Source organism: Chiloscyllium punctatum, chromosome 4, assembly GCF_047496795.1.
Source record: "Chiloscyllium punctatum isolate Juve2018m chromosome 4, sChiPun1.3, whole genome shotgun sequence".
In the NCBI taxonomy this organism is placed as follows: Eukaryota; Metazoa; Chordata; class Chondrichthyes; order Orectolobiformes; family Hemiscylliidae; genus Chiloscyllium; species Chiloscyllium punctatum.
The window spans coordinates 11,575,626-11,601,293 of NC_092742.1; the positions used below are offsets into that span (position 1 = coordinate 11,575,626).

The following is a 25,668-nucleotide window of genomic DNA, read 5'->3' on the forward strand; positions in this document are numbered from 1 at the left end:
AGTCTCTATGTGCCTAGGAATAATTGCTGAACTAATAACAATCTGATTGTGAATCTTCAGTTACAATCTACGAGACATGCTTATTAAGTGGCATAATTTAACAGAAGAAAGAGTACAAAATTAACCTCAAAGTACTTTCAACTAGAAATACTATTGTGCAACACCTGAAAGATCCAATATGGCGTGTGTGTGTGTGTGTGCAGCCTGTGCCAGAAGAACCTGTGAGACATATTTCATGGGGTCAGACCTGAAAATTGGTATTCAGCCAATTATGAGAAAGTGAGGACTGCAGATGCTGTTGAGTCAAAGTCAAAACATGTGGCACTGGAAAAGCACAGCAGGTCAAGCAGCATTCGAGGAGCAGGAGAATCAACATTTCAGGCATAAGCCCTTCATGACTGAGTAACCCCACTGTCCTGTGACCGACCACTTCAACTTCCCCTCCCATCCCCCCAAGGACGTGCAAGTCCTGGGCCTGCTCCACTGCCAAATCCAAGCCACCCGACGACTGGAGGAAGAACACCTCTCCTTCCACTTAGGACCCATCAACCACACAACATTGACTTCACGAGTTTCCAAATCTCCCCTCTCCCCACCTCATCCCAGATACAACCGCCCAAATCGGCACCGCTCTCTTGACCTGTCCTATTTGTCCATCTTCCTTCCCACCTATCTGCTTCACCCTCCCCACTGACCTATCATTATTACCCCCACCTGTATCCACCTACCACCTTCCCAGCTATTTTCTCTCCACCCCCACCCCACTCTCCTATTTATCTCTCAGCCCCCTTCCCTCCTCCACATTTCTGATGAAGGGCTTATGCCAGAAACATGGATTCTTCTGCTCCTCAGATGCTGCCTGACCTGTTGTGCTTTTCCATTGCCACATTTTTCAATTCAGTCAATTTTGTAAATACCTGTCTCCAGCTCCTTTTACCAAATTGTTTGACTAAATATGCTGTGTCCATTTTCCCAGGCACAAATTAGCATTAACTTCAAAGCCCCTGCCCACCTAGGGATACCTGATAAATGTCAAAAAGTATGGTGCTGGAAAAGCACAGCCGGTCAGGCAGCATCTGAGGAGCAGCAGAGTCGACATTAACTCTTCTTTCCTGATGAAGAACTGATGCTTGAAACATCTCCCGCTCTTTGGATGCTGCCTGACCAGCTGTGTTTTTCCAGCACCACACTTTTCGACCCTCATCTCTAGCATCTGCAGTCCTCAATTTCTGCTAATTAATACTTGATAAGTACCTATTCATTCTCACATGATCCTCCATATCAAGTGGCAAGAAAGGCAGTCCGACAACAATGTCCTCTCCCAAGCCAAATTATCCAGTATTGACGTGCTAAGCTCTCCTAAACTAACTCCAATCAGAACATCAGACGCACAAAGCAATTGCTTTACTCTGAACTTGGTCATAGCAGGACACTCCCAGGAAGACAACAGACATGCTTTTGAGATGTCCTCAAAGCATCCCTGAAGAAGTTAAACATTGATTCTTGAGAGTCCATGGTTTGTGGCCCACCAACTTGGAGAGGGCTCATTGAGTAAAGCATCAACAGGTGAAGAAACTTTGTCAGGAACTTCCAGAAGCAAAGTCAAGATATTAGTGCACCCAAACCTCTAAACTATCTACTTAGCCAATTTTATAAAGAACCACTGGATCTGTATACGGCAAAGCCTACAGATCACATATATCAGCTATCTCAGAACCTGTCAAATTGGAATAGAAACAAGTCATTCTTGATGCCGAGGGTCGAGCTAAGAAGAGGATTATTTGTCATTTAAGTCTGTTCAAAGCCAAGAACTCAACTTGGTGCACAGACCACCTAGTCTCTGGCTTCTTGCATAAGCAATGATATGAGAACATTTCGGCTTGCCAAAGTTTGTTTATGGCTCTGCATATTTACATAAGTGTGAGTCACAGATGGTGGGACTCCTCGTCCAGATAATAAATGTATTCCATCTGGATAATCCCAGCTGAACAGTGATCCTGTGATTCTAGCGTAACCAATTTTAGGTAATTAGAAATAAATAAGTTCCAATGAAAAATTTTTACAAATCTTGTCATTTGAAGTAAAACATCTCCAGTCTTGTCTCAGCTTGATTGCATGCGGTATAAAGAACAGTCCAAGGGGTTTAACGGTGAGCATGAAGTCATTGTATACACAATTTAGTGCTCTGTTGAGTCATGGTGCAAGCATGCTACCACTGTAAGCGATTTGAGTGTGTTTGCTGGGCTGTGGAGTTGGTAATTCCATTAGCAAAGTGAGCCCCTGCAGCCACAGATTGTAGAACAGGATAGAATGTCCCACTCTGCCGAGGACATGGTGGTCCTGGGCCTCCTTCACCGCCGCTCCCTCACCACCAGACGCCTGGAGGAAGAACGCCTCATCTTCCGCCTCGGAACACTTCAACCCCAGGGCATTAATGTGGACTTCAACAGCTTCCTCATTTCCCCTTCCCCCACCTCATCCTAGTTTCAAACTTCCAGCTCAGTTACTGTCTCCTTGACTTGTCCGACCTGCCTATCTTCTTTTCCACCTATCCACTCCACCCTCTCCTCCTTGACCTCTCACCTTCATCTCCTCCCCCACTCACCCATTGTACTCTATGCTACTCTCTCCCCACCCCCACCCTCCTCTAGCTTATCTCTCCATGCTTCCGGCTCACTGCCTTTATTCCTGATGAAGGGCTTTTGCCCGAAACGTCGATTTCGCTGCTCGTTGGATGCTGCCTGAACTGCTGTGCTCTTCCAGCACCACTAATCCAGTAGAATGTGTAGTAGTCTGGCCCTTATTTGAGAGTTGATGAGTTCCACAAGTCACTTAGAGTCATAGAGATGTACAGCCTGGAAACAGACCCTTCAGTCCAACCCGTCCATGCCGACCATATATCCCAACCCAATCTAGTCCCAACTGCCAGCACCCGGCCCATATCCCTCCAAATCCTTCCTATTCATATACCCATCCAAATACCTCTTAAATGTTGTAATTGTACCAGCCTCCACCACATCCTCTGGCAGCTCATTCCATACACGTACTATCCTCTGGGTGAAAAGGTTGCCCCTTAGGTCTCTTTTATATCTTTCAGCTCTCACCTAAACCTATGCCCTCTAGTTCTGGACTCCCCGACCCAGGGAAAAGACTTTGTCTATTTATCCTATCTATGCCCCTCATAATTTTGTAAGCCTCTAAAAGGTCACCCCTCAGCCTCCGACGCTCCAGGGAAAACAGCCCCAGCCTGTTCAGCCTCTCCCTGTAGCTCAGATCCTCCAACCCTGGCAATATCCTTGTAAATCTTTTCTGAACCCTTTCAAGTTTCACAACATCTTTCCGATAGGAAGGATACCAGAATTGCATGCAATATTCCAACAGTGGCCTAACCAATGTCCTATACAGCCACAACATGACTCCATACTCTGACCAATTAAGGGGAAAGCATACCAAACGGCTTCTTCACTATCCTATCTACCTGCAACTCTACTTTCAAGGAGCTATGAACCTGCACTCCAAGGTCTCTTTGTTCAGCAGCACTCCCTAGGACCTTACCATTAAGTGTATAAGTCCTGCTAAGATTTGCTTTCCCAAAATTCAGCACCTTGCATTTATCTGAATTAAACTCCATCTGCCATTTCTCAGCCCATTGACCCATCTGGTCCAGATTCTGTTGTAATCTCTGTGAAAATACTTTTTAGCTGCTTTCAATAGATATGTGCAGAGAATTTTGAACACAGACACTACTCAAAAACCAAGTAAACAATGATTTGGAGATGCCAGTGTTGGACTGGGGTGTACAAAATTAAAAATGACACAACACCAGGTTATAGTCCAACAGGTTTAAGTGGAAGCACATTGGAAACTAGTGTGCTTCCAATTAAACCTGTTGGACTATAACCTGGTATTGTGTGATTTTTAACCAAGTAAACAATGTGATTGTTCCTCTCTAACCATTTCTCTTTAATTCAGGTATATGGCTTGTAATCAAAGCTATTTACTTTATGATTTCTATTAAGTATTTACATTCACTGCTGACTTAATTTAAAGCAAGGTTGTTTTTCTCATTCTCCCATTAGCATTCTGAAAACAGCCTTACACTAGATTACAACTTGTGCAAGTGTGTTTCTCCTATCATCACCTTATTGATTTCTTCGGGCATGTTAGTTGAACAAGGAATAGTCACAGGACATTTAAACACAGAACCAAGCATAGACAATCCCAGACACTACGGCGAAAATGAGGACTGCAGATGCTGGAGATCAGAGTCAAGATTAGAGTGGTGCTGGAAAAGCACAGCAGGTCAGGGAACATCCAAGGAGCAGGAAAATCGACCTGACCAAGAGCTTTTGCCCGAAACGTTGATTTTCCTGCTCCTCGGATACTGCCTGACCTACTGTGCTTTTCCAGCACCACTCTAACCTATCCCAAACAGTAGTCAAACAGGAATACTGTTCATGGAGGTCGCAGTGACAGGAAATCTGCCCATTCTTTCCATCACGAACTCAGAGGCACTGTGGATTATTAAGCAACTTCGCTGTTGCCCTTGAACAGAGCAGCCAGCTCAGCACAGGCTTCTGGCCTGTACATGGTTTGATACGAAGCTCTACATTATATTTATTAATTTGACATTGAGGAAACTGTAACATTTTCTTTGTAGCAGAAACTGCATCTGCCAAAATTTTGTTTTAAAAATTGTATGATTTTTCCAGTGATTTAGGATGTACGCTTTTGATCTACACAAATTGAAAGAGCAGTTTTTTCTCTCAATTCCTCCTTGTCTTCCATAATTATTCTATGACGTGGAGGTGCCAGTGTTGAACTGGAATGGACAAGGTCAGAAGTCACACAATACCAGATTGTACAGGGAAACCTTGATTATATGAACATCGATTATCCGAATTTTGGATTATCCATACAAGATCTCAAGGTCCCGATACTTGGGTAAACTGTTATCCAAACATTCAATTATCCGATCATTTGATTATCCGAATAAGATACTGCTAACTCATGTCTTTTGGATAATCAAGGTTGTTCTGTAGTCCGCCAGGTTTATTTGAAATCACAAAGCTTTAAGAACTCTGCTCTTTCATCAGGTGAAGTGACTTGACGAAAGAGCAGCCCTTGTAATTTCAAATAAACCTGTTCGGACTATAATCTGGTGTCATGTGACTTCTTACGTCATAACTCCAATCTCAGAACATTATGATGAAGGTTCATGATACATTGTTGTTATTTGTAAACTTGGGTTCTAAAGTGAAAAGAATTATTTTTAGCCTTAAGTCTGATTTATGTTTTGATATTGTGTATATGTTAAGAAGGCAAGGACAGGACAGTTTAGTTTCATTTTAAATTAATTCTGTGAGTGTCACTGGCTTCTCTGGAAATGTGTTTACTTGCATTTATATGAGACATTTCAAAAAGATTGATATTTAAATGTGGTGAAAGTTCAGTGCTTCATAAACAAAGTGTATAATTATTTATTCTAAATATTAATGAGGGAAGCAAATATCCTTTAGCAGAGTTTGCAAATGATACAAAAATAGATGGAAAGACAAATGGTGAGGATAACACAAAGAGCCTGCAGATGGATAAAGGGTGGGCAAAAACTTGGCAGATGAAATATAATGTCATAATATTGGTAGGAGCAATAAAGGATTAGATTAGATTACTTACAGTGTGGAAACAGGCCATTCGGCCCAACAAGTCCACACCGACCCTCCGAAGAGCAACCTACCCAGACACATTCCCCTACACCTAACACTACAGGCAATTTAGCATGGCCAATTCACCTAACTTGCACATCTTTGGACTGTGGGAGGAAACCGGAGCACCCGGAGGGAACCCGCGCAGACACAGGGAGAATGTGCAAACTCCACACAGACAGTTGCCTGAGGCAGGAATTGGACCCGGGTCTGTGGCGCTGTGAGGCAGCAGTGCTAACCACTGTGCCACCGTGCTACCAAAGGAGCAGAATATTATCATAGAATGTCTGTGTGGAATCAGGCCATTCAGCTCATTGAGTCCACACTGACCCTCCAAAGAGAATCCCACCCAGACTCACCACCTCCCCAATCCCTGTAACCCTGCCTTTCCCATTGCTACAAGGAAAAAAGAAGAGAATGGGGTTGAGAAACACATCAGCTCGATTGAATTATGGCGCAAACTGGATGGGCCAAATAGCCTATTCCTACTCCTATATTCTTCTATTCTAGACCTCTCAAAATGAATACTAACATTGGCTTTCATTGGCAGGGGGAATGAGTTTAAAAGCTGCAGCTCTATTCAGCCCTGGTTAGACCACACTTAGAATATTGTGTTCACTTCTGGTCCTCTCACTATAGGAAGGATGTGGAAGCTCTACAGAGAGTGCAGAGGAGATTTGCCTGGATTGGAGGGCAGGTCTTATGAAGAAAGGCTGAGGGAGCTCGGGCTTTTCTCACTGGAGCGAAGAAGGTTAATGGTGACTTGATAGAGGAGTATAAGATGATGAGAGGCATCGATAGAGTGGATAGCCAGAGACTTTTTCCCGGGATGGAAATGGCTATCATGAGGGGGCATAATTTTAAGATGATTGGAGGAAGGTTTACACAGAGATGTTCTTTACACAGAGAGTGGTGGGTGCGCGGAATGCACTGGCATCAGTGTAGTAGAGTCAGTTCATTAGGGACATTTAAGCAACACTTGGATAGGCACATGGATGATAGTAACATGAAGAGTATGTAGGTAGTTTGATCTTAGAGTAGGATAAAGTGTTGGCACAACATCAAAGGGCCAAAGGACCTATGCTGTGCTGTACTGTTCTATGTTCTATGTAATTCACCAAGCCTGCACATCTCCGGACAGTATGAGCAATTTAGCATGGCCAATTCACCAAGCCTACACATCTTTGGACTGTTGGAGGAAACTGGAGCAGCCAGAGAGAAAACATGCAGACACGGGGTGAATGTACAAACTCCACAGAGACAGTTGCCTGAGGCTGGAATCGTACCATGGTTCACAGCGCTGAGAGGCAACAGTGGTAACCACTGAGCCACTAAGCTGCTGCATTATGGGAAAAGACTATCGAAAGCTGCAGCACAGAAGGATTTGGAAATCCTCATGCATAAGTCTGAAAAGGCTAAATACAAATTCAGCTGGTAATACGACATGGAATATTGGTCTTTATTTCAAAGGAGATGGAGTCCAAAAATAGGGAAGTCTTGCTCAAACTATACAAGACATTAGACAACACCGAGAATACTATGAGTTGTCTTGGGCCCCTTATACAGGAAAATATGCTGGCATTAAATGTAGTCCAGAGAAGATTCAATAAATTGATCCCAGTTATGCAAGGACTGTCTTACAAAGAGGAGTTGAGTGCGTTGGGATTTGTTGGAGTTTAGAACATTGAAGAGTACAGCACAATCCAGGCCCTTTGGCCCATGATGTTGTGCCGAGCATTTATTTCAATCTGAGATCAACCTAACCTACACACCCCTCAATTTACTGCTGTCGTGTGTTTGTCCAGCAGCCGCTTAAATGTCCCTAATGTCTCTGTCTCTACTACCACTACTGCCAGTGCATTCCATGCACCCACCACTCTCTGCGTAAAGAACCAACCTCTGACATCTCGCCTATTATTTCCTCCAATCACCTTAAAATTATGACCCCTTGTGACAGCCATTTCTGCCCTGGGGAAAAGTCTCTGGATATCTACTCTATCTATGCATCAGTACACCTTGTACACCTCTATCAAGTCACCTCTCTTACTTCTTCTCTCCACTATGAAAAGCCCTAACTCACTTAACCTCTCTTCATAAGACAGGCCCTCCAATCCAGGCACCATTCTAGAATCTGCTCTGCACCCTACCTAAAGCATCAAAATCCTGCCTATGAGGCAACCAGAACTGGGGGCAACCAGAACTGGGCACAATGTTCCAAGTGTGGTCTAACCAGGGTTTTATAGAGCTGCAACAAAACCTCGCGGCTCTTTAACTCGATCCCCCGTTAATGAAAGCCAAACACCAGACGCCTTCTTAACCCTATCAACTTGGCTGGCAACTTTAACACATCTATGTACGTGGACCCCAAAATCCTGCTGTTCCTCCTCACTGCTAAGAATCCTGTCTTTAACCCTGTATTCAGCATTCAAATTTGACGTTCCAAAATGAATAATTTCTCATTTATCCAGATTGAACTCCATCTGCCACTTCTCAGCCCAGTTCTGCATCTAATCAATATGTTGTTGTACCCTAAGTTAAAAAGCACACAACACCAGGTTATAGTCCAACAGGTTCATTTGGAAGCATTAGCTTTCGGAGCACTGGTCCTTCATCAGGTTGTTGAAAGAGTAGAACTTGACGATAGAGCAGCTCTCCAAAAGCTAATGCTTCCAAATAAACCTGTTTGACTATAACCTGGTACTGTGTGATTTTTAACTTTGTCTACCCCAGTCCAGCACTAGCTTCTCTACATTGTTGTAGCCTGAAACAGCCCTCGACACTATCTATAACACCATCGATCTTTATGTCATCGGTAAACTTACTATACCACCCTTTCACTTCATCCAAGTCATTTATAAAAACTACAAAGAACAGAGGCCCAAAACCAGATCCCTGCGGGACACCACTCTTCACTGACCTCCAACCAGAATACTTTCCATCCACTAACACTCACTGTCTTCTTTTGGTCAACCAATTCTGTATCCATACAGCCAAACTGTCCGAATCCCATACCTCCAAACATTCTGAATGAGTCTACCGTGGGGACTCTTATCAAATGCCTTACTGAAATCCATATACACCACATCCACTGCTTGATCTTCGTCACCTTGTATCATCATGTCCTCAAAGAACTCAATAAGGTATGTGAGGCATTACCTGCTCCTCACAAAGCCATGCTGATTATCTGTAATCAAATTATGTTTTTCCAAGTAAATCCTATCTTCAGAATCCTTTCCAATATCTTGCTTACTACAAACATAAAACTGACTAGTCTGTAATTCCCAGCAAATTCCCTATTCCCTTTCTTAAACAGAGGAACAACATTCATTTCCATCCAATCATCCAGTACTACTCGCGTGAAGAGTGAGGGTGCAAAGATCATCGCCAGAGGTGCAGCAATCTCATTCCTTGCTGCCCGTAGTAACCTTGGATATATCTGGTCAGGCCCTGGGGCCTTATCTATCTTGATGCTTTCCACAATTTCCAGTAAATCCACTTAATATCAACCTGTTCAAGCCTATTAACCTGGTACACGACGTTCTCACTAAGAGTGAGATCCCTCTCTCTAGTGAATACTGAAGCAAAAAAACTCATTTAGGGCCTCCCTCACCTCTTCAGATTCCACTATCCCTGATCAGCTCTACCTATCTCTGATCATTCTGTTAATCCTCACGTAAGTATAGAACACCTTTGGATTTTCCCTAATCCATCCCGCCAAGGCTTTTTTGTACCTTTTCCTAGCTCTCCTCAGTCCATTTTTGCATTCTTTCCTAGCCTCCCTGTAATCCTCGAAAGCTGTGCTAGCTCCTTGCTTCCACCACCTTAAATAAGCTTCCTTCTTCCTCTTGATGAGAAGCCCCTCTTTTCTTGTCATCCAAGGCTCCTTCACCTTATCACTCCTTGCCTGTCTCAGTGGGACAAAGCTATCCAACACTCGCAACAAGTGCTCCTTAAACAGCCTCCACATTTCTATTGTGCATTTCCCGTAGAACAATTATTCCAAATTTATACTCCACAGCTCCTGTCCAATAGCAGTGTAGTTCACCCTCCCTGAATTTAATACCTTCCCATACCGTCTGCTGCTATCCTTCTCCATGGCTATGGTAAAGGTGAGGCAGTGTGGTCACTGCCACCAAAATGCTCTCCCGAGAGATCTGACACCCAGCCTGGCTTGTTGCCTAGCACCAAATCCAATATGGCCTCCCCCTTGGTTGGCCTATCTACATATTGAATCAGGAATCCTTCCTGGACACACCTGACAAAATCAACTCCATTCAGACCACCTGCACTAAAGAGGTTCTAAGCAATATTGAGGAAGTTGAAGTCACCCATAACAACAACTCTGTTACATCTGCACCTTTCCAAGATCTGCTGTCCAATCTGTTCTTCCATCACTTTGCATTTACAAAAGTGAGAGGTGACCTTACTGAAACATTCAAGCCTCTTGAGGGACTTGTAAGGTTAGAAACATAGAAATGAGGAGGCCATTGAGCCCTTCGAGCGTGTTTCACCATTCATCACGATCATGGCTGATCGTCCAACTCAATAGCCTAATCCTGCTTTCTCCCCATAACCTTTGATCCCATTCGCCCCAAGTGCTATATCTAGCCTCCTCTTGAATACAATCAATGTTGTGGCATTAACTATTTCCTATGGTACTGAATTCCATAGGCTCAGTAATCTTCGGATGAAGAGGTGTCTCCTCTTCTCCGTCCTAAATGATCCAACCCGAATCCTCAGTCTGTGACACCGGTTCTGGACACATTCACCATCAGGAAATCCTCCCTGCATCTACCATGTCTCGTCATGTTAACATTTTAAAAGTCTCTATGAGATTCCCCCCTTATTTGTCTGAACTCCAGCGAAAACAATCCTAACCTAGTCAATCTCTCCTCATTTGTCAGTCCCGCCATCCCTGGAATCAGCCTGGTAAACCTTCGCTACACTCCCTCGAGAGCAAGAGCATCCTTCCTCAGAAAAGGTGACCAAAACTGCGTACAGTATTCTAGGTGTGGACTCACTAAGGCTCTGTATAACTGCAAAAATATGTCCATGCTCCTGTACGTGAAACCTTTCACAGTGAAAGCCAACATAACATTTGCCTTTTTTACCACCTGCACCTGCATGTCTACCTTCATTGGCTGGTGCACAAGGACACCCAGGTCCCGCTGCATACTCCTCTCTCCCAATTTACAGCCATCCAGGTAGTAATTTGCCTTCTTGTTTTTGCTTCCAAAGTGAATAACCTCACACTAATCCAAATTATAGTGCATCTGCCATTGATTTGCCCACTCCCCCAACCTGTCCAGATCATGCTGAAGGATCTCTGCATCCTCGTCACAGTTCACACTCCTACCCAACTTGGTATCATCTGCAAACTTTGTGATTTTATATTTTGTTCTCTCCATCCAAACCATTAGTATATATTATGAATAGCTGGGAGTCCCAGCATCAATCCTTGTGGAACCCCACTAACTATTGCCTGCCAGTTTGAAAAGGACCCATTAATTCCTATGCTTTGTTTCCTCTCTGCCAACCAGTTTCCTATCCATCTCAATAGACTTCCCTCAATCCCATGTGCTTTAATCTTGCACAATAATCTCTTATGCAAGACTTTGTCAAACTCTTTCTGTAAATCCAAATATCCCACATCAACTTGCTCCCCCGGTCAGCTTTACTAATTACATCGTCATAGAATTCCAGCAGATTTGTCAAGCATGATTTTCCCTTCATAAATCCACACTGACTTTGTCTGATCCTGCCGCTGCCTTCTAAATGCTCCACGACAAAGTCCTTGACAATGAATACATTCAAAATAAAAGAACAGTGAGTGTTGAACTTTACCTTCCTCAGTGAGAGCTTACCTCCTTTGCTTTAAGCAGAGGTTGATCATCACGTCATCTCCAAAAGTAGCTTTACTCAATGAAAGTTGCATGGATACAGTAATCTCCTTAACTTCAGACAGTCCTGCATTCTGATGACATAGATACCCCAGAGTCACTACTCAGTAACACCCTGGTGCACTATGGGTGGCCCTAATAAGATAACTGAAGCAGTGGCATAGCGTTATTTCATTTCACTGTCCCTGCTACCAATCTGATCTTAAGGTTTTTATTTTTCAGTATTCCACACACGCAAACTGCCTGCTTGAACTTCCTCTGAGGTTTTGGTATCTCTTTCAGTTAACGACTGCTCACAGAAGTACAGACTTCGAAACCAAAGTCGGTTCAAAAAATAGGCTCATACACCATTCCCCTGTTGCCCTGTCTAATCAGTGTGTTTCATGACGATAAGGAAACGTGACTTTAATTAAGTCTTATTTGAAGGACATCATGTAACAATGTGCCTGAGTAGCTGGGAGTCTCATGGAATCAGTACCAATATCCCAGTGGCTATCATAGAATCACAGAGCTATTACGTTGTAGAAGGAAAGCCATTTGGCCCATCATGCCTGCACCCTATCTGTTATCTAGTGCCAAAAACTAAACTTGTTGGAAAAGCTCAGCAGGTCTGGCAACATCTGTGGAGAGGAATCAGAGTTCACGATTCAAGTCTCGTAACCCTTAGAATCATAGAGTTACAGAGATATACAGCATGGAAACAGATCCTTTGGTCCAACTCATCCATGCCAACCAGATAAGCTAAATAAATCTAGTCCCATTTGCCAGCACTTGGCCCATTTCCCTCGAAATCCTTCCTATTCATATACTCATCCACATACCTTTTAAATGTTGTAATTGTACCAGCCTCCACCATTTCCTCTGGCAGCACACACCACCTTTTGCATGAAAAAATTGCCCCTTAGATCCTTTGTAAATCTTTCCCCTCTCACCTTAAACCTATGCCCTCTAGTTTTAGACTTTCCCACCCCAGGGAAAAGACCTTGTTTATTCAATCTATCCATGCCCCTCATGATTTTATAAATCTCTATATGGTCACCTCTCAGCTTCTGACGCTGCAGGGAAAACAGCCCCAGCCTATTCAGCCTCTCCCTGTAGCTCAACCCATCTAACCCCTGGCAACGTCCTTGTAAATCATTTCTGAACCCTTTCAAGTTTCACAAGTTTTCCTTCCTACAGCAGGGAGATCAGGGCTGCATACAGTATTCCAAAAGTGGCTTAACCAAGGTTTTGCACAATGACAACAGGACCTCCTAATTCCTATACTCAGTGCATTGACCAATAAAGACAAGCATATCAAGTGCCTTCTTCACTATCCTATCTACCTGGGATCCACTTTCAAGGAACTATGAACCTCACTCCGAGGTCTCTTTGTTCAGGACTACTCCCCAGGACCTTACCATTAGGTGTATAAGTCCTGCCTGATTTGCCTTTCCAAAATGCAGTACTACATATTTATCTAACCTAACTCCATCCGCCACTCCTCGGCCCATTGGCCCATGTGATTAAAATCCCATTGTACTCTGATGGTAACCTTCTTTGCCATGCACTATACCTCCAATTTTGGTGTTACCTGCAAATTTACTAGCCATTTTTCATATGCTCACAACCAAAGCATTTATATAAATGACAAAAAGCAGTGGACTGTGCAGTGATCCGTGTGGCACATGGCAGGTCACAGGCCTTCAGTCTGAAACGTAATCCTCCACCACCACCTTCTGTCTTCCACCTTTGAACCAGTTCTGCATCCAAATGGCTAATTTTCTCTGTATTCCATTTGATCTAACCTTGCTAACCAATCTACCAAGAGGAACCTTGGCAAACACCTTACTGAACTGAAAATGTTGCTGGAAAAGCACAGCAGAAGGGCTCATTCCCAAACCATCGATTCTCCTGCTCCTTGGACGCTGCCTGACCTGCTGCGCTTTTCCAGCAACACATTTTCAGCTCTGATCTCCAGCACCTGCAGTCCTCACTTTCTCCTAGAAGAAACACCTTACTGAAGCCCATATAGATTACATTCACCACGCTGCCCTTGTCAATTCTCTTCTTATTTCTTCCAAAAACCCAATCAAATTAGTCAGTCATGTTGACTATCCCCAGTCAGATACATGGAACTCCTGTCCTTCAGGATTCCCTCCAGCAACTTGCCCACCACCAATGTCAGGCTCACTGGTCGATGGCTCGCTGGCTTTTCTTTACCCCCTTTCTTAAATAGTGGCACCACATTAACCAACCTCCAGTCTTCTCGTACCTCACCTGTGGCTATCGATAATACAGGTATCTCAGCAAGGGGCCCAGCAATCATTTCCCAAGGTTCCCACAGAGTTCCAGGGTAGACCTGATCAAGAGTGATTAAACCTGAAACGTTAACTCTGATTTGTCTCCACAGATGCTGCCAAACATGCTGAGCTTTTCCAGCAGTTTTTGTTTTAGTTTCTGATGTACATCATCTGCAGTTCTTTTGTATTTTTGTCCAGTGCTAGTTTCTTGATTTTCCCTTGTATTCCTGCACACGGTTTCTATGATGTAAGAAAACTGCTCACTGTACAGTACCTCTCACAGAAAGCTACTCTGTCAGCAGCAAACATTGGCACAAGTGCAAATTGGCATATAGATTTCGGCACATAGAGTCATAGAGATGTACAGCATGGAAACCCTTCGGTCCAACCTGTCCACGCCGACCAGATACCCCAACCCAATCTAGTCCCACCTGCCAGCACCTGGCCCATATCCCTCCAAACCCTTCCTATTCATATACCCATCCAAATGCCTCTTAAATGTGGCAATTGTACCAGCCTCCACCACATCCTCTGGCAGCTCATTACATACACGTACCACCCTCTGCGTGAAAAAGTTGCCTCTTAGGTCTCGTTTATATCTTTCCCCTCTCACCCTAAACCTATGCCCTCTAGTTCTGGACTCCCCAATTCTACGGAAAAGACTTTGTCTACTTATCCTATCCATGCCCCTCGTAATTTTGTGAACCTCTATAAGGTCACTCCTCAGCCTCAGGGAAAACAGCCCCAGCCTGTTCAGCCTCTCCCTATAGCTCAAATCCTCCAACCCTGGCAACATCCTTGTAAATCTTTTCTGAGCCCTTTCAAGTTTCACAACATCTTTCCGATAGGAAAGAGACCAGAATTGCACACAATATTCCAAAAGTGGCCTAACCAATGTCCTGTACAGCCGCAACATGACCTCCCAACTCCTGTACTCAACACTCTGACCAATAAAGGAAAGCATACCAAACGCCTTCGTCACTATCCCATTTACCTGCAACTCCACTTTCAAGGAGCGATGAACCTGCACTCCAAGATCTCTTTGTTCAGCAACACTCCCTAGGACCTTACCATTAAGTGTATAAGTCCTGCTAAGATTTGTTTTCCCAAAATGCAGCACCTCGCATTTATCTGAATTAAACTCCATATGCCACTTCTCAGCCCATTGGCCCATATGCCACTTCTCAGCCCATTGGCCCATCTGGTCCAGATCCTATGGTAATCTAAAATTAACCCTCTTCGCTGTCCACTACACCTCCAATTTTGCTGTCATCTGCAAACTTACTAACTGCACCTCTTATGCTCGTATCCAAATCATTTATGTAAATGACAAAAAGTAGACAAGCCAGCACCAATCCTTGTGGCACTCTACTCTTCACAGGCCTCCAGTCTGAAAAACAACCCTCCAACACCACCTGTCTTCTACCTTTGAGCCAGTTCTGTATCCAAATGGCTAGTTCTCCCTTTATTCCATGAGATCTAACTTTGCTAATCAGTCTCCCATGGGGAACCTTGTCGAACGCCTTATTGAAGTCCATATAGGTCACATCTACTGCTCTGCCCTCATCAATCGTCTTTGTTACTTCTTCACAAAACTCAATCAAGTTTGTGACACATGATTTCCCACGCACAAAGCCATGTTGACTATCCCTAATCAGTCCTTGCCTTTCCAAATACATGTACATCCTGTCCCTCAGGACTCCCTCCAACAACTTGCCCACCACTGAGGTCAGGCTCACCAGTCTATAGTTCCCTAGCTTGTCTTTACCGCCCTTCTTAAACAGTGGCACCACGTTTGCCAACCTCCAGTCTTCCGGCACCTCACCTGTGACTATCGCTGATACAAATATCTGAGCAAGAGGCCCAACAATCACTTCTCTGGCTTCCCACAGAGTTCTCGGGTACACCTGATCAGGTCCTGGGGATTTATCCACCTTTAACCATTTCAAGACATCCAGCACTTCCTCCTCTGTAATCTGGACATTTTGCAAGATGTCACCATCTATTTCCCCACAGCCTATATCTTCCATATCCTTTTCAACAGTAAATACTGATGCAAAATATTCATTTAGTATCTCCCACATTTTCTGTGGCTCCAAACAAAGGCCGCCTTGGTGATCTTTGAGAGGCTCTATTCTCTCCCTAGTTACCCTCATGCGCAGAATGACACAAAGACCGGTACCAACATTGCAGAAGCGCGGACATCAGCACACGAGAAGAATGGCGTGGTGATTTCGATGCATGCACAAAACGAAGCTCACTGGAATTACGCTATTGCCAATGGATGTAATGCAAAATACTGTGTCCTAATTTTTCAGCTGTCAAAACGCACGTTATCCCAGAACTACCTGTGATGTAGTATTTATATCTGTATACAATACTCCAGCTGAGGTTCAACAAATGTCTTGTACAATCTCAACACATTTTTTCGCTGTTGTATGCTGTGTCCCTATTTATAAGGCTTAAGATAATGTATGTTTTATTAACTGCTGTCTCCACGTGTCCTGAGTCTTAGACTTAGGACCAGACCATCAAGGTAAGATGCTCAGAAGCATTACTACACACAAAGAGTTTTGGAACTCTATCCACAATTAGCAATGAATGCGTTGTTATGATGTTAGTTTTAACCAGAGATACATAAGTATTTGTTGAGCAAAGGTGTCAAGTGCTATGAGCCAAAGGCAGGTATATGGAGTTAGGACATATATCGGTCATGTTCTCATTCAATGACAGAACATGCTCAAGGGACTGAATGGTCTGCTCCTGTTTCTATTTTCCTATGCCCTATAAAAAACCTTTCTCTAATACTCAGGAGTGGCACAGATTGTAAACCTACTTAAAAATGTGAGATATATTTTTAAGATTGACCTACATCAAAATAGTCGCAATTTTAATCAACCTTGCTTTCAAATCAATTGTGGTCAAGAGTGTGGTGCTGGGAAAGCACCGCTGGTCAGGCAGCATCCGAGGAGCAGGAGAATCAACATTTTGGGCATTATCCCTTCATCAGAAATGGAATAATTCCTGAAGAAGGGGTTATGCCCAAAATGCTGATGCTCCTGCTCCTCGGATGCTGCCTGACCTGCTGTGTTTTTCCAGCAACACACTCTCGATTCTGATCTCCAGCATCTGCAGTCCTCACTTTCTCCTTCAAATCAGTTGTGACCTGAATTCCTTCTTTTATTTCAACAGTAACTGCATTCAGGGGAACCTTAAGATAGCAGACCACATCATGGTTTTGCAACAAGGTGTCATTGTCAAGAATAGCGTAAAATCCTTCAGTGAAGCAATTCTAAAAGGAAACAAAAAACAGTTTCTCTGCATCTGAGCAAACGTAAATAACAAATCTTTTAGATTATTGTCTGAAAGATATAACCAATCTTCAAAAAGCAAAGGATAATAAGTTGAAGTAGACAGCTGAATTTGGTGTTTTCAGTTATGGTGGAATGCATTTGTCTGTATTCAGCGCTGAAAATTTATTTTGCTACGAGCCAAGCCTTGAGCCATGTTGCTGAGACTACACCAGTAAACTTAATGTAGGTGCTGCATCTGACAGCATTACAAAAGAGAAGTTTCAGGAAGAGGAGATTTCCAAGTTGCAGGCAAACTGAATGGGTATTGTGTGAGAAACTTTTAAAACAAATTTAAGTTGAAAGGACCATGGAGAAATGAATTTCATTTACAACGTGCTTATTTTACAATCTAGATTTTACCTAATTCCAAAAGTATAGGATTTATATTCATGGTTTTCTTGCTCCTTCTCCCAGCTTCCCCAGTGGCCCCACTACCATAATGGAGTAATTATTCACTCTTACGCTGTGGACATAATCTTTTCAGTTCCACTACAGGGATCACTTAATTCAACAATCTTCCATTTTCTTTCTTTTTGAGAAGCAACACCTCTCAAAATGTTCGTCATTGCAACATAAGAACACATACTATCATTATACATGGACCTCTGATGTGTTATTTTCAAATATAGCATAATGATATGTGTTTTAAATAATCACGTTGTCAGCACTTAAACTTTGAACAGCATTCGGTCAGGATATCTGACGATTGAACACGCACCAGCAGTTTCAAGAACAGTTTCTTCCCTGTCATTATTAGACTGGTGAATGGACTCTCCAGCTTCAAATAATCTTGATCTTGATCTTCAAATAATGATGATCTGCTTCAGGCACATCCTGTCTGGTGTAGCCTCACTCTTCCAAGTTCTTTTTAACCCTGCGATTTGTATGCCCTTGCTTACTATGATCTGCCTTTACTGCTCGCAAACAAAGTTTTTCACTGTACTGGGGTACACGTGACAATAAATCAAACCAAATCAAATCAATTGTATTCATGGAGATTTAGCTGTGCCTGGAGATAGCACATTCAGTTGTGTGGCACTTGGGTGAAGTGAAAGTAATCACGAGTACAGATTATAAATCAGGCATAACTTATATCATTAAAATATTTTAACTCAAGTGCAGCTTTATTCTCCATTTTTCCCATTGGTACTAACATGCTAAATAAATCTGGTGGCTGCAATGTCTATTATTCATCCCTTAAGTGTCTGTCTGATGGATGTTACTGGTGTCAATGCCAGTGGCTCCTAACTTATTTTAAAGAAAACATATGGTGAAATGGAACATCAGAGGTGCGTAGTTCATTTCAAATGGTAAACTTGTTAATTAGCCCCCAGTTGTCAGTTTGGCCTAGAGATTACTAAAAGTGTTGGACTCCATTTTTTGAAAGCAGGCTCAACTTGCAATGTATTCGGAGATATGAGGTCAATTTGCCTTTATTGACTGCTTTTTCTTTTCCAAGAATAGAGCAACTGCACTAAGCCAGAACATTTAACAATTTCCTAATCTTAAATCACATTTCTGATTTTGGTTTCAAATAATTAACTCTGCCTGAGCTTAAGTACTTGCTCCTTGTATCTACATTTTTCATGTTAACTTTGTGGTAACAACAGACATAGAATAGTACAACACAAGAACAGGCCCTTCTTCACACAATATCTCCTCCAACCATGATGCCATTCTAAACTAATCCCATCTGTCTGCATGTGGGCCATATCCATCTATATCCTCACTGTTTATTTGTCTGTCAAAATGCCTCTTGAACATTGCTATTGCATTTACTTCTGCAGGTGCCCACCACCCTCTGTGTAAAAATACTTGCCTCTCAACTCCTTTAAACTTTTCCCCTCTCACTATGCCCCATAGTATTTGATATTTCCACCATGGGAACAAGGTTCTGACTATCTACCCTATAATACCTCTCATAATTTTATATATTTCTATCAGGTCGTCCTTCAGCTTCTGATACTCTTGCAAAAACATTCCAGGTTTGTCCAAATTCTCCTTATAGCTAATACACTCCAATCCAGGCAACGTCCTGTACTCTACACGTCCTTTGCACTCTACACGTCCTTCATCTAGTGCGGCAACCAGAACTGCACACAACATCCAAATGTGACCTAACTAAAGTTTTATACAGTTGCAACATGTCTTTACCAACTTTATACTTACTGCCCCAACCGATGAAAGCAAGCATGCTGCATGCCTTCTACTGTCTTCTCCATTTGTGTTGCCACTTTCAGGGAGCTTTAGACTTCTATGGATTGCACCCCAAGATCCCTCTGTAAATTAGTGCTCCTAAGGGTTATGCCATTTACTGTATGTTATTTTGTCAAATGTAAAGTGTTCTATTTGAACCAAAACAAAACAGTTAAAATAACCATTGGGAGAATCTGGCAGACCACTTAATCCTGATGTTCATTCGTGTACAGCTTTGAGTGGACATATAAATTAAACTGAGGGACAGAGGAAGAGAATGGAAGTGACACTAGGGGTGAAGAGGTGAAACAACAATGTCAAGCGGTTATTGCAGTCTGCAATTATGGTAATTAAGGTGCCATTATATCTAGTTTATTCAGGAAACAAAGTTTTTTTGGATAAAAACTTGCTTTCCAATCGTACAAACAGGTTGGCCTTTACTAAAATCTACATTACAACTTGGGATGCCTGCTTCAACATGCCAAATGTTAAAAAACACTTTAACCAAGTCCAATCCATACAACAAAATCTGGATTCCGTTTCATAGCTTATTTTTATATTTTGATGTGTTTTCTCTCTTTCCTTTTTTGCTGTGTCTAGCGACAAGGCAACTTCCTGTCCCTTCTAGATTGTAATTGAAGATAATGTGGCATGTATCTTTCTGAGGTCTAACATTTCCTTAGATTGCAGTATTTAATTCTTGTTCGGGCATCCATATAAACCACTATTTATTAGTCACAGCTGAGGTTTGCAAAAGGAATCATCCATTCAATGTGCTAATCATTAAGTGAACAAGTTCAGGAATACAAGAACTTCTTCAAAGCAAAAGATTCTTCATTTATGCAGCTGAAGTGCTGCAGCCAAGAGAACCACTGAGGAAAACCACATGTTGAATTCCTTTGTAAAATGACTGTCCTTGCAATAAACACATCCGTTCCTTACATGCGAGTGATCATCAGTTCTTAACCCACAAGCATTTTAACAGTGATCTCTATACGTGTGTGTCTCTTTAAATTCTTAACTCAAATCCGTGAAATGGTGTTGTAATGTGACATTCTTCGATTTGCTATCTCTTGTACAGACTTGGCTTGGTGCTATATAAACTTTTTCTGGATTTCTCTTTTTGTGTTTGAATGGACAGTTTGAAAAAGCACTTACGGCACATCCTTAACAATTTAGAGTAAACTTGGAGAGTTCAATTACAATGAGGTGACTTTATTTGGTGCCACACTTTCACTGCCCAATGGTCACTTCAGGTCAGGATTTAATCTTAACTTCAAGTGACTGAAGATGGGTGATCAGTGGTGTTAAAACATCGGTAGGCATATAACATAATTGAGTACGAGAAGTTTGAGGGAAAAGCTGTTGAGTATTACTAGCATTCCTCTTCCTTTAACTTATGATTTGGCTTGAAAATCCTGCTGATGTGTAGTTCCCAGTACTTGTGTTTGAATCATGGTTTTGCCATAACTGGGACTATTGGTTTGATGAGTGATTGACTAGTGAGCTAAGAAGAAGTAGATTAGTAGCTGGTCTTGCAGTCACCCTGATTGGTGTTTTCCTTTGATAAACTTGAAACTAATGTATCATAATTGTAGGGATTTCTTCATAATTAATGTGATCATTGAAGAATCGGCATGCATCTTGAAACTGGTTACTCTAGGACTAGATCTTTCTTTGATTCAGTGCCAGCAATCTGAGAAATTCCAGATCTGAAAATCCAACTATAGTTTTTAAGGGGAATCAGAATATTTGAGTGGGGTGAAGACAAGCGAGTGAACATAATGTTTGCACCCAAGAATATAAAAGAAGCTGAGCAAATTAAGCATATCTCATTAAATTTATGGATGCTAAACCCTGACAGATAAATTAAACTAATTGTTAACATGTTATCCAAAACAAAGAGATTTAAATTTATTGGCTTTATACAGAGACCACAGAAAGTCTTGAGCTTTATCTCATCACCAAGATAAAAGCAAGAAAGACATCGTATGGTTCCAAACCCAAAGATAAATGCAAATTTATCTCTGCACATCAGAAATTAGCTAATGCTTTTAAGATTTAAGGGATTGTTGTTGATCTTCAATTTTCATTCTGTGGAAGAAGAGTTTGCTGACACGAACTATGACTGGGTCGTTTGATTGTTTCTGTAGCATGTTAGGTTATGAAAAGAATGTTCTGATCTTGTGATAGTTTTAAAATTGTTCTTCAATTTGAAACAAGTATTAACGTTCTGATTTTCATTCTTCACATTTCTTTTTTAACTCCAGAATGAACGAGCATATTCCTTTTGTGGTACTATAGAGTACATGGCTCCAGAAATTGTTCAAGGTGGAGATGCAGGACATGATAAGGTATATACTCTCTGCAAAAGTTTGCACTCTGTTGACAAAGTAATTTGGCTTCATAGTCAGTATGGTCATCCAGTCGTACTGCTCAGACCCTAATGTCTGTTCTTAAGAAGGAATTTCGTACTTTTATATCTGTAGCATTGCAATTTTCACAATCTCTACCATCTAGCACAGCAAGTGGGGGTGAACAAAATACATTGGATTAGAAGTTAATTATTAACACAGCTTCACAGTTTTTAATGAAAACAAAAACCCATTAACATCAAAATTGGTTCTGAAGATTTTTAATTGAATGTTTAACCTTTCAGTTAAAGGACAAGAACTCCATTCCATAAATAATCATTGTTAATGATCAAAAAGGAAAACAAAAGTACTGCAACTGCTGTTAATCATTGGGCTTTGTCTAAATGAACAGTAATCACTAAAAAATAGTGAACAAGGATGAGGCAGAAATGTTTGTGAATATTTTAAATGAGACTTGACTGAGGCAGGGCACAAACTATTTTTGAGGGCTTTTCTTGAGCGTTGCAACTTGATTATTGGGGCTCTGTTTTGGTGTTTGGGAGCTACTCCCTCATTCTGTCCAATTCATTTATTAGATGATGCACTCATGTAGAACATTACCTTTGAATTTGTTTTGACTTATAGCATATTTGTATGAAAAGAATAGGGTACACAGAAGCAGAATTAGAAGAATTAATTTACATTAGCAAGTTTTGAGATGATTTGTAGCTCAGATTGAGGTTCTGGATGTAGGTTTGCTCGCTGAGCTGGAAGGTTCGTTTTCAGACGTTTCGTCACCATACTAGGTAACATCATCAGTGAGCCTCCGGATGAAGCACTGGTGGCTTGGCCCGCTTTCTATTTATGTGTTTAGATTTCCTTGGTTTGATGATGTCATTTCCTGTAGTGACATCATTTCATGTGGTGATGCCATTTCCTGTTCTTTTTCTCGGGTGGTAAATAGGATCCAAGTCAATGTGTTTGTTGATAGAGTTCCGGTTGAAATGCCATGCTGCTAGGAATTCTCATGCATGTCTCTGTTTGGCTTGTCCCAAGATGGATGTGTTGCCCCAGTCGAAGTGGTGTCCTTCCTCATCTGCATGTAAGGATATTAGTGAGAGTAGGTCATGTCTTTTTGTGGCTAGCTGATGTTCATGTACATACATGAACCACAAAAAAGACATGACCCGCTCTCAGTAGTAGCATGATTTTCCAATCTGAATTCTATCAACAAACACATTGACTTGGATCCCACTTACCAAACTAAGGACACCACCAAACCAAGGAAACCTAACCAATAAATAGAAAGCAGGCCATGCCACCAGTGCTTCATCCGGATTCTCACTGATGATATTACCTAGTATGGTGATGAAACGTCTGAAAACAAACCTTCCAGCTCAGTGAGAAAACCTACATCCAGATTAATTTATATACTTAAAAAAAATTAAACTTAAAGCTAAAGCATATAAGTAAGCATTAATTTCTTAGATACTATTTAAATTGGCACAAGGCAACAAGCCTAAGTTGTTAAAGTTTTCTCATTCAAAATAATTAACACAAAAGAATTGCCCTTACACATCTCCTACAGTCTGATAAGTCACAGCTACAGTGTTTCTGTTACATATGTACAAAGGTGGAACATTGTAACTAAGCAGTTACTACCTTTTTATTGATTATCAGATCTGATTCACAGATTTAAATTTAACAATTGATTATTGCAAATGCATGCTCTATAAACAATGTTCCACAGGTTCCCCACTGTTCTGATTTCTTTGTGGCCTTCCTTTCACTTCCCAATTCTTGCACGCTGCCTCTTTCTCTCATCTCTTGCTCCCTCTAACTCTTAACCCTTGTTGCAGCCTCCATTTCCTTCCCGATTCCTTGCAAATTCCCGCTTTCCCATACCTGTTGCACCAGCCCCTCTTTGTCCCATCCCCACTTACAGCCTCCTGTTCTCTCCCTCACCAACCCCTTTGCAGCATCCCTTCAAACCTCTTGCTGCCTGCAACATCCCCATAAATCCCTCAGCCCCTTTAAAGCCTCACTGTTTCCCTTCACATCACCTTGTCACGCCGCCCCCTCCCCCACCCATACCCAGGCACAACCCAACATACTTGTGGCCCCTGGGCTCTCCTTATTGACTTTGAAGGCTTTGTCTTCCTCACAATCCCCTCACCCCAGTACAAAGACTTGGTTAGCTTGGCAAAAAGGCAGCTTAAGAACCTTGCCTTCATTCCATTCACTATGGTGAGTTTTCTCTGGTTGCTCACTCCTGTGATTGATTTTAGTAGGGTGATTTGGGGATCTTAGGGAGTGGATTCGCCTGCCACCCCTGTGTATTTTGAATGTTAGTCTGAAGTAAGACTTTTAATACTTACTTTCCAACTTGTTTGAAAGTGTACAAAAATGAAAGGAATCCTGAAATCCTTCCAAAGGAAGATCTGGTATCAGTTCAGTTGCAAAATGTTCTCAAAACATATCTCAAACGGTTTGACTAACTCATTAAGAAACCATGACAGGAAATTGTGTACATTAGAAATTGCCAACATAGAAATTTGCATAGTCTGTTCTTAAGCTAAAGGCTAAAAGTATGCCCCAATTTTCTCTACAAGGTCTCGATTTTCTCAATCTATTGCGAATAGACAGTAGATCTGTTGAGTTTTCATGTATATCCATAAGCTGGTTTATTGGCAGGTTAATAGTTGAAGAGTTTACTCTGCAGCCCACTGTTAACTTGATCACTTGTACAATAGCTTAATTTCAGTGTTTGCCTATGGGTCAGTTAGGTATTAGATTTTATTTTAATTACTGCAATTTTTATCCTGTTGCAGCCTTTCCCCTTTGACATTCATCAGGTTTTCCTTTATGCCCACCAATGCTCCCATTGGGGAATAGTCTCCCTGCAGATGTTTTAATGACACTTCTTGCCCAATATTTTAAGTATGTAGAGGCCACCACCTTCTTCAGATAACCTTGTTAAGATTAGAGTACTGCCCTCTTCCTTTTCCACTCCCAGGGAGAACGCTTGGATACGAATAACTTCAGAGCAAAATAAAATTAAGATCTTATTGTCTTGTTTCATGCTCTTAACATTAGAGATGTCATTCGGTGTGTTACATGTCATATTTCTACACTTAATAAGCTGATTTTAATCAACGGTAAATTTAGATATTTTTCATCAGCTTGTTCAGATATGTTAGGACACATATCTGAGGCAGATAGGACTTGGAACCCTTTGGCCCAAAGATAGGGGCAATGATACTAAGCAACAAGATCCTTAAAAATGAATTGAAAGCACCACACAATTTTAGTTGTTCAACAATGTAAGGTTGAGGTTCTATCATCCAGAAAGGGCCATTCCCATAAGAGAGAAAAACAAGTATAGCTTGTTTCATTACTCCACAAGCATGGGACAAGGGGAGGAGGCAGTGCAACCAAGAACTCTCACTGCCATTGCCATGGTTGAACCAACATTGTTGTATTTATTCTGCACTACACTCTAGTCAGCTAACCAAGCTCCATTGTTCAAAAAGAACCAAATTAAAGGCTACATCGAAGAATTTGCTTCTGTCCATATACTGTAGCATTTTCTTCCTCTATGACGAACAAATGAATGCAGTAGCAGATCAGACTGTATAATGTACAGTCTTTTTGTAACTTAACATTAGCCCTTTTCTTTGTTCAGGCTGTAGATTGGTGGAGCCTTGGAGTCCTGATGTACGAACTGAAAACTGGAGCATCACCTTTTACTGTTGATGGAGAAAGGAATTCACAATCTGAAATTTCAAAGTAAGGAGTGGAATTGCTGTTGCTAGATAACATTTAGCACATGATTTGACCTATCTTAGTTCCTCTCTTCAGCAAGGCAGGGTTAGATG

At 41.8% G+C, this 25,668-nt stretch overlaps 1 protein-coding gene across 4 annotated transcripts in view; it reads left to right on the forward strand.

Moving 5' to 3' along the window:
• rps6ka5 (ribosomal protein S6 kinase, polypeptide 5) overlaps window positions 1-25,668 on the forward strand; it is a 252,857-nt gene that overhangs the window by 183,260 nt on the left and 43,929 nt on the right. For all 4 annotated transcript variants that reach the window (XM_072568072.1, XM_072568075.1, XM_072568073.1 and 1 more), the window contains 2 exons: window positions 21,707-21,790; window positions 25,476-25,579. In XM_072568072.1, the coding sequence (XP_072424173.1) occupies window positions 21,707-21,790; window positions 25,476-25,579 (188 nt within the window). The remainder of the gene's footprint in view (window positions 1-21,706; window positions 21,791-25,475; window positions 25,580-25,668) is intronic.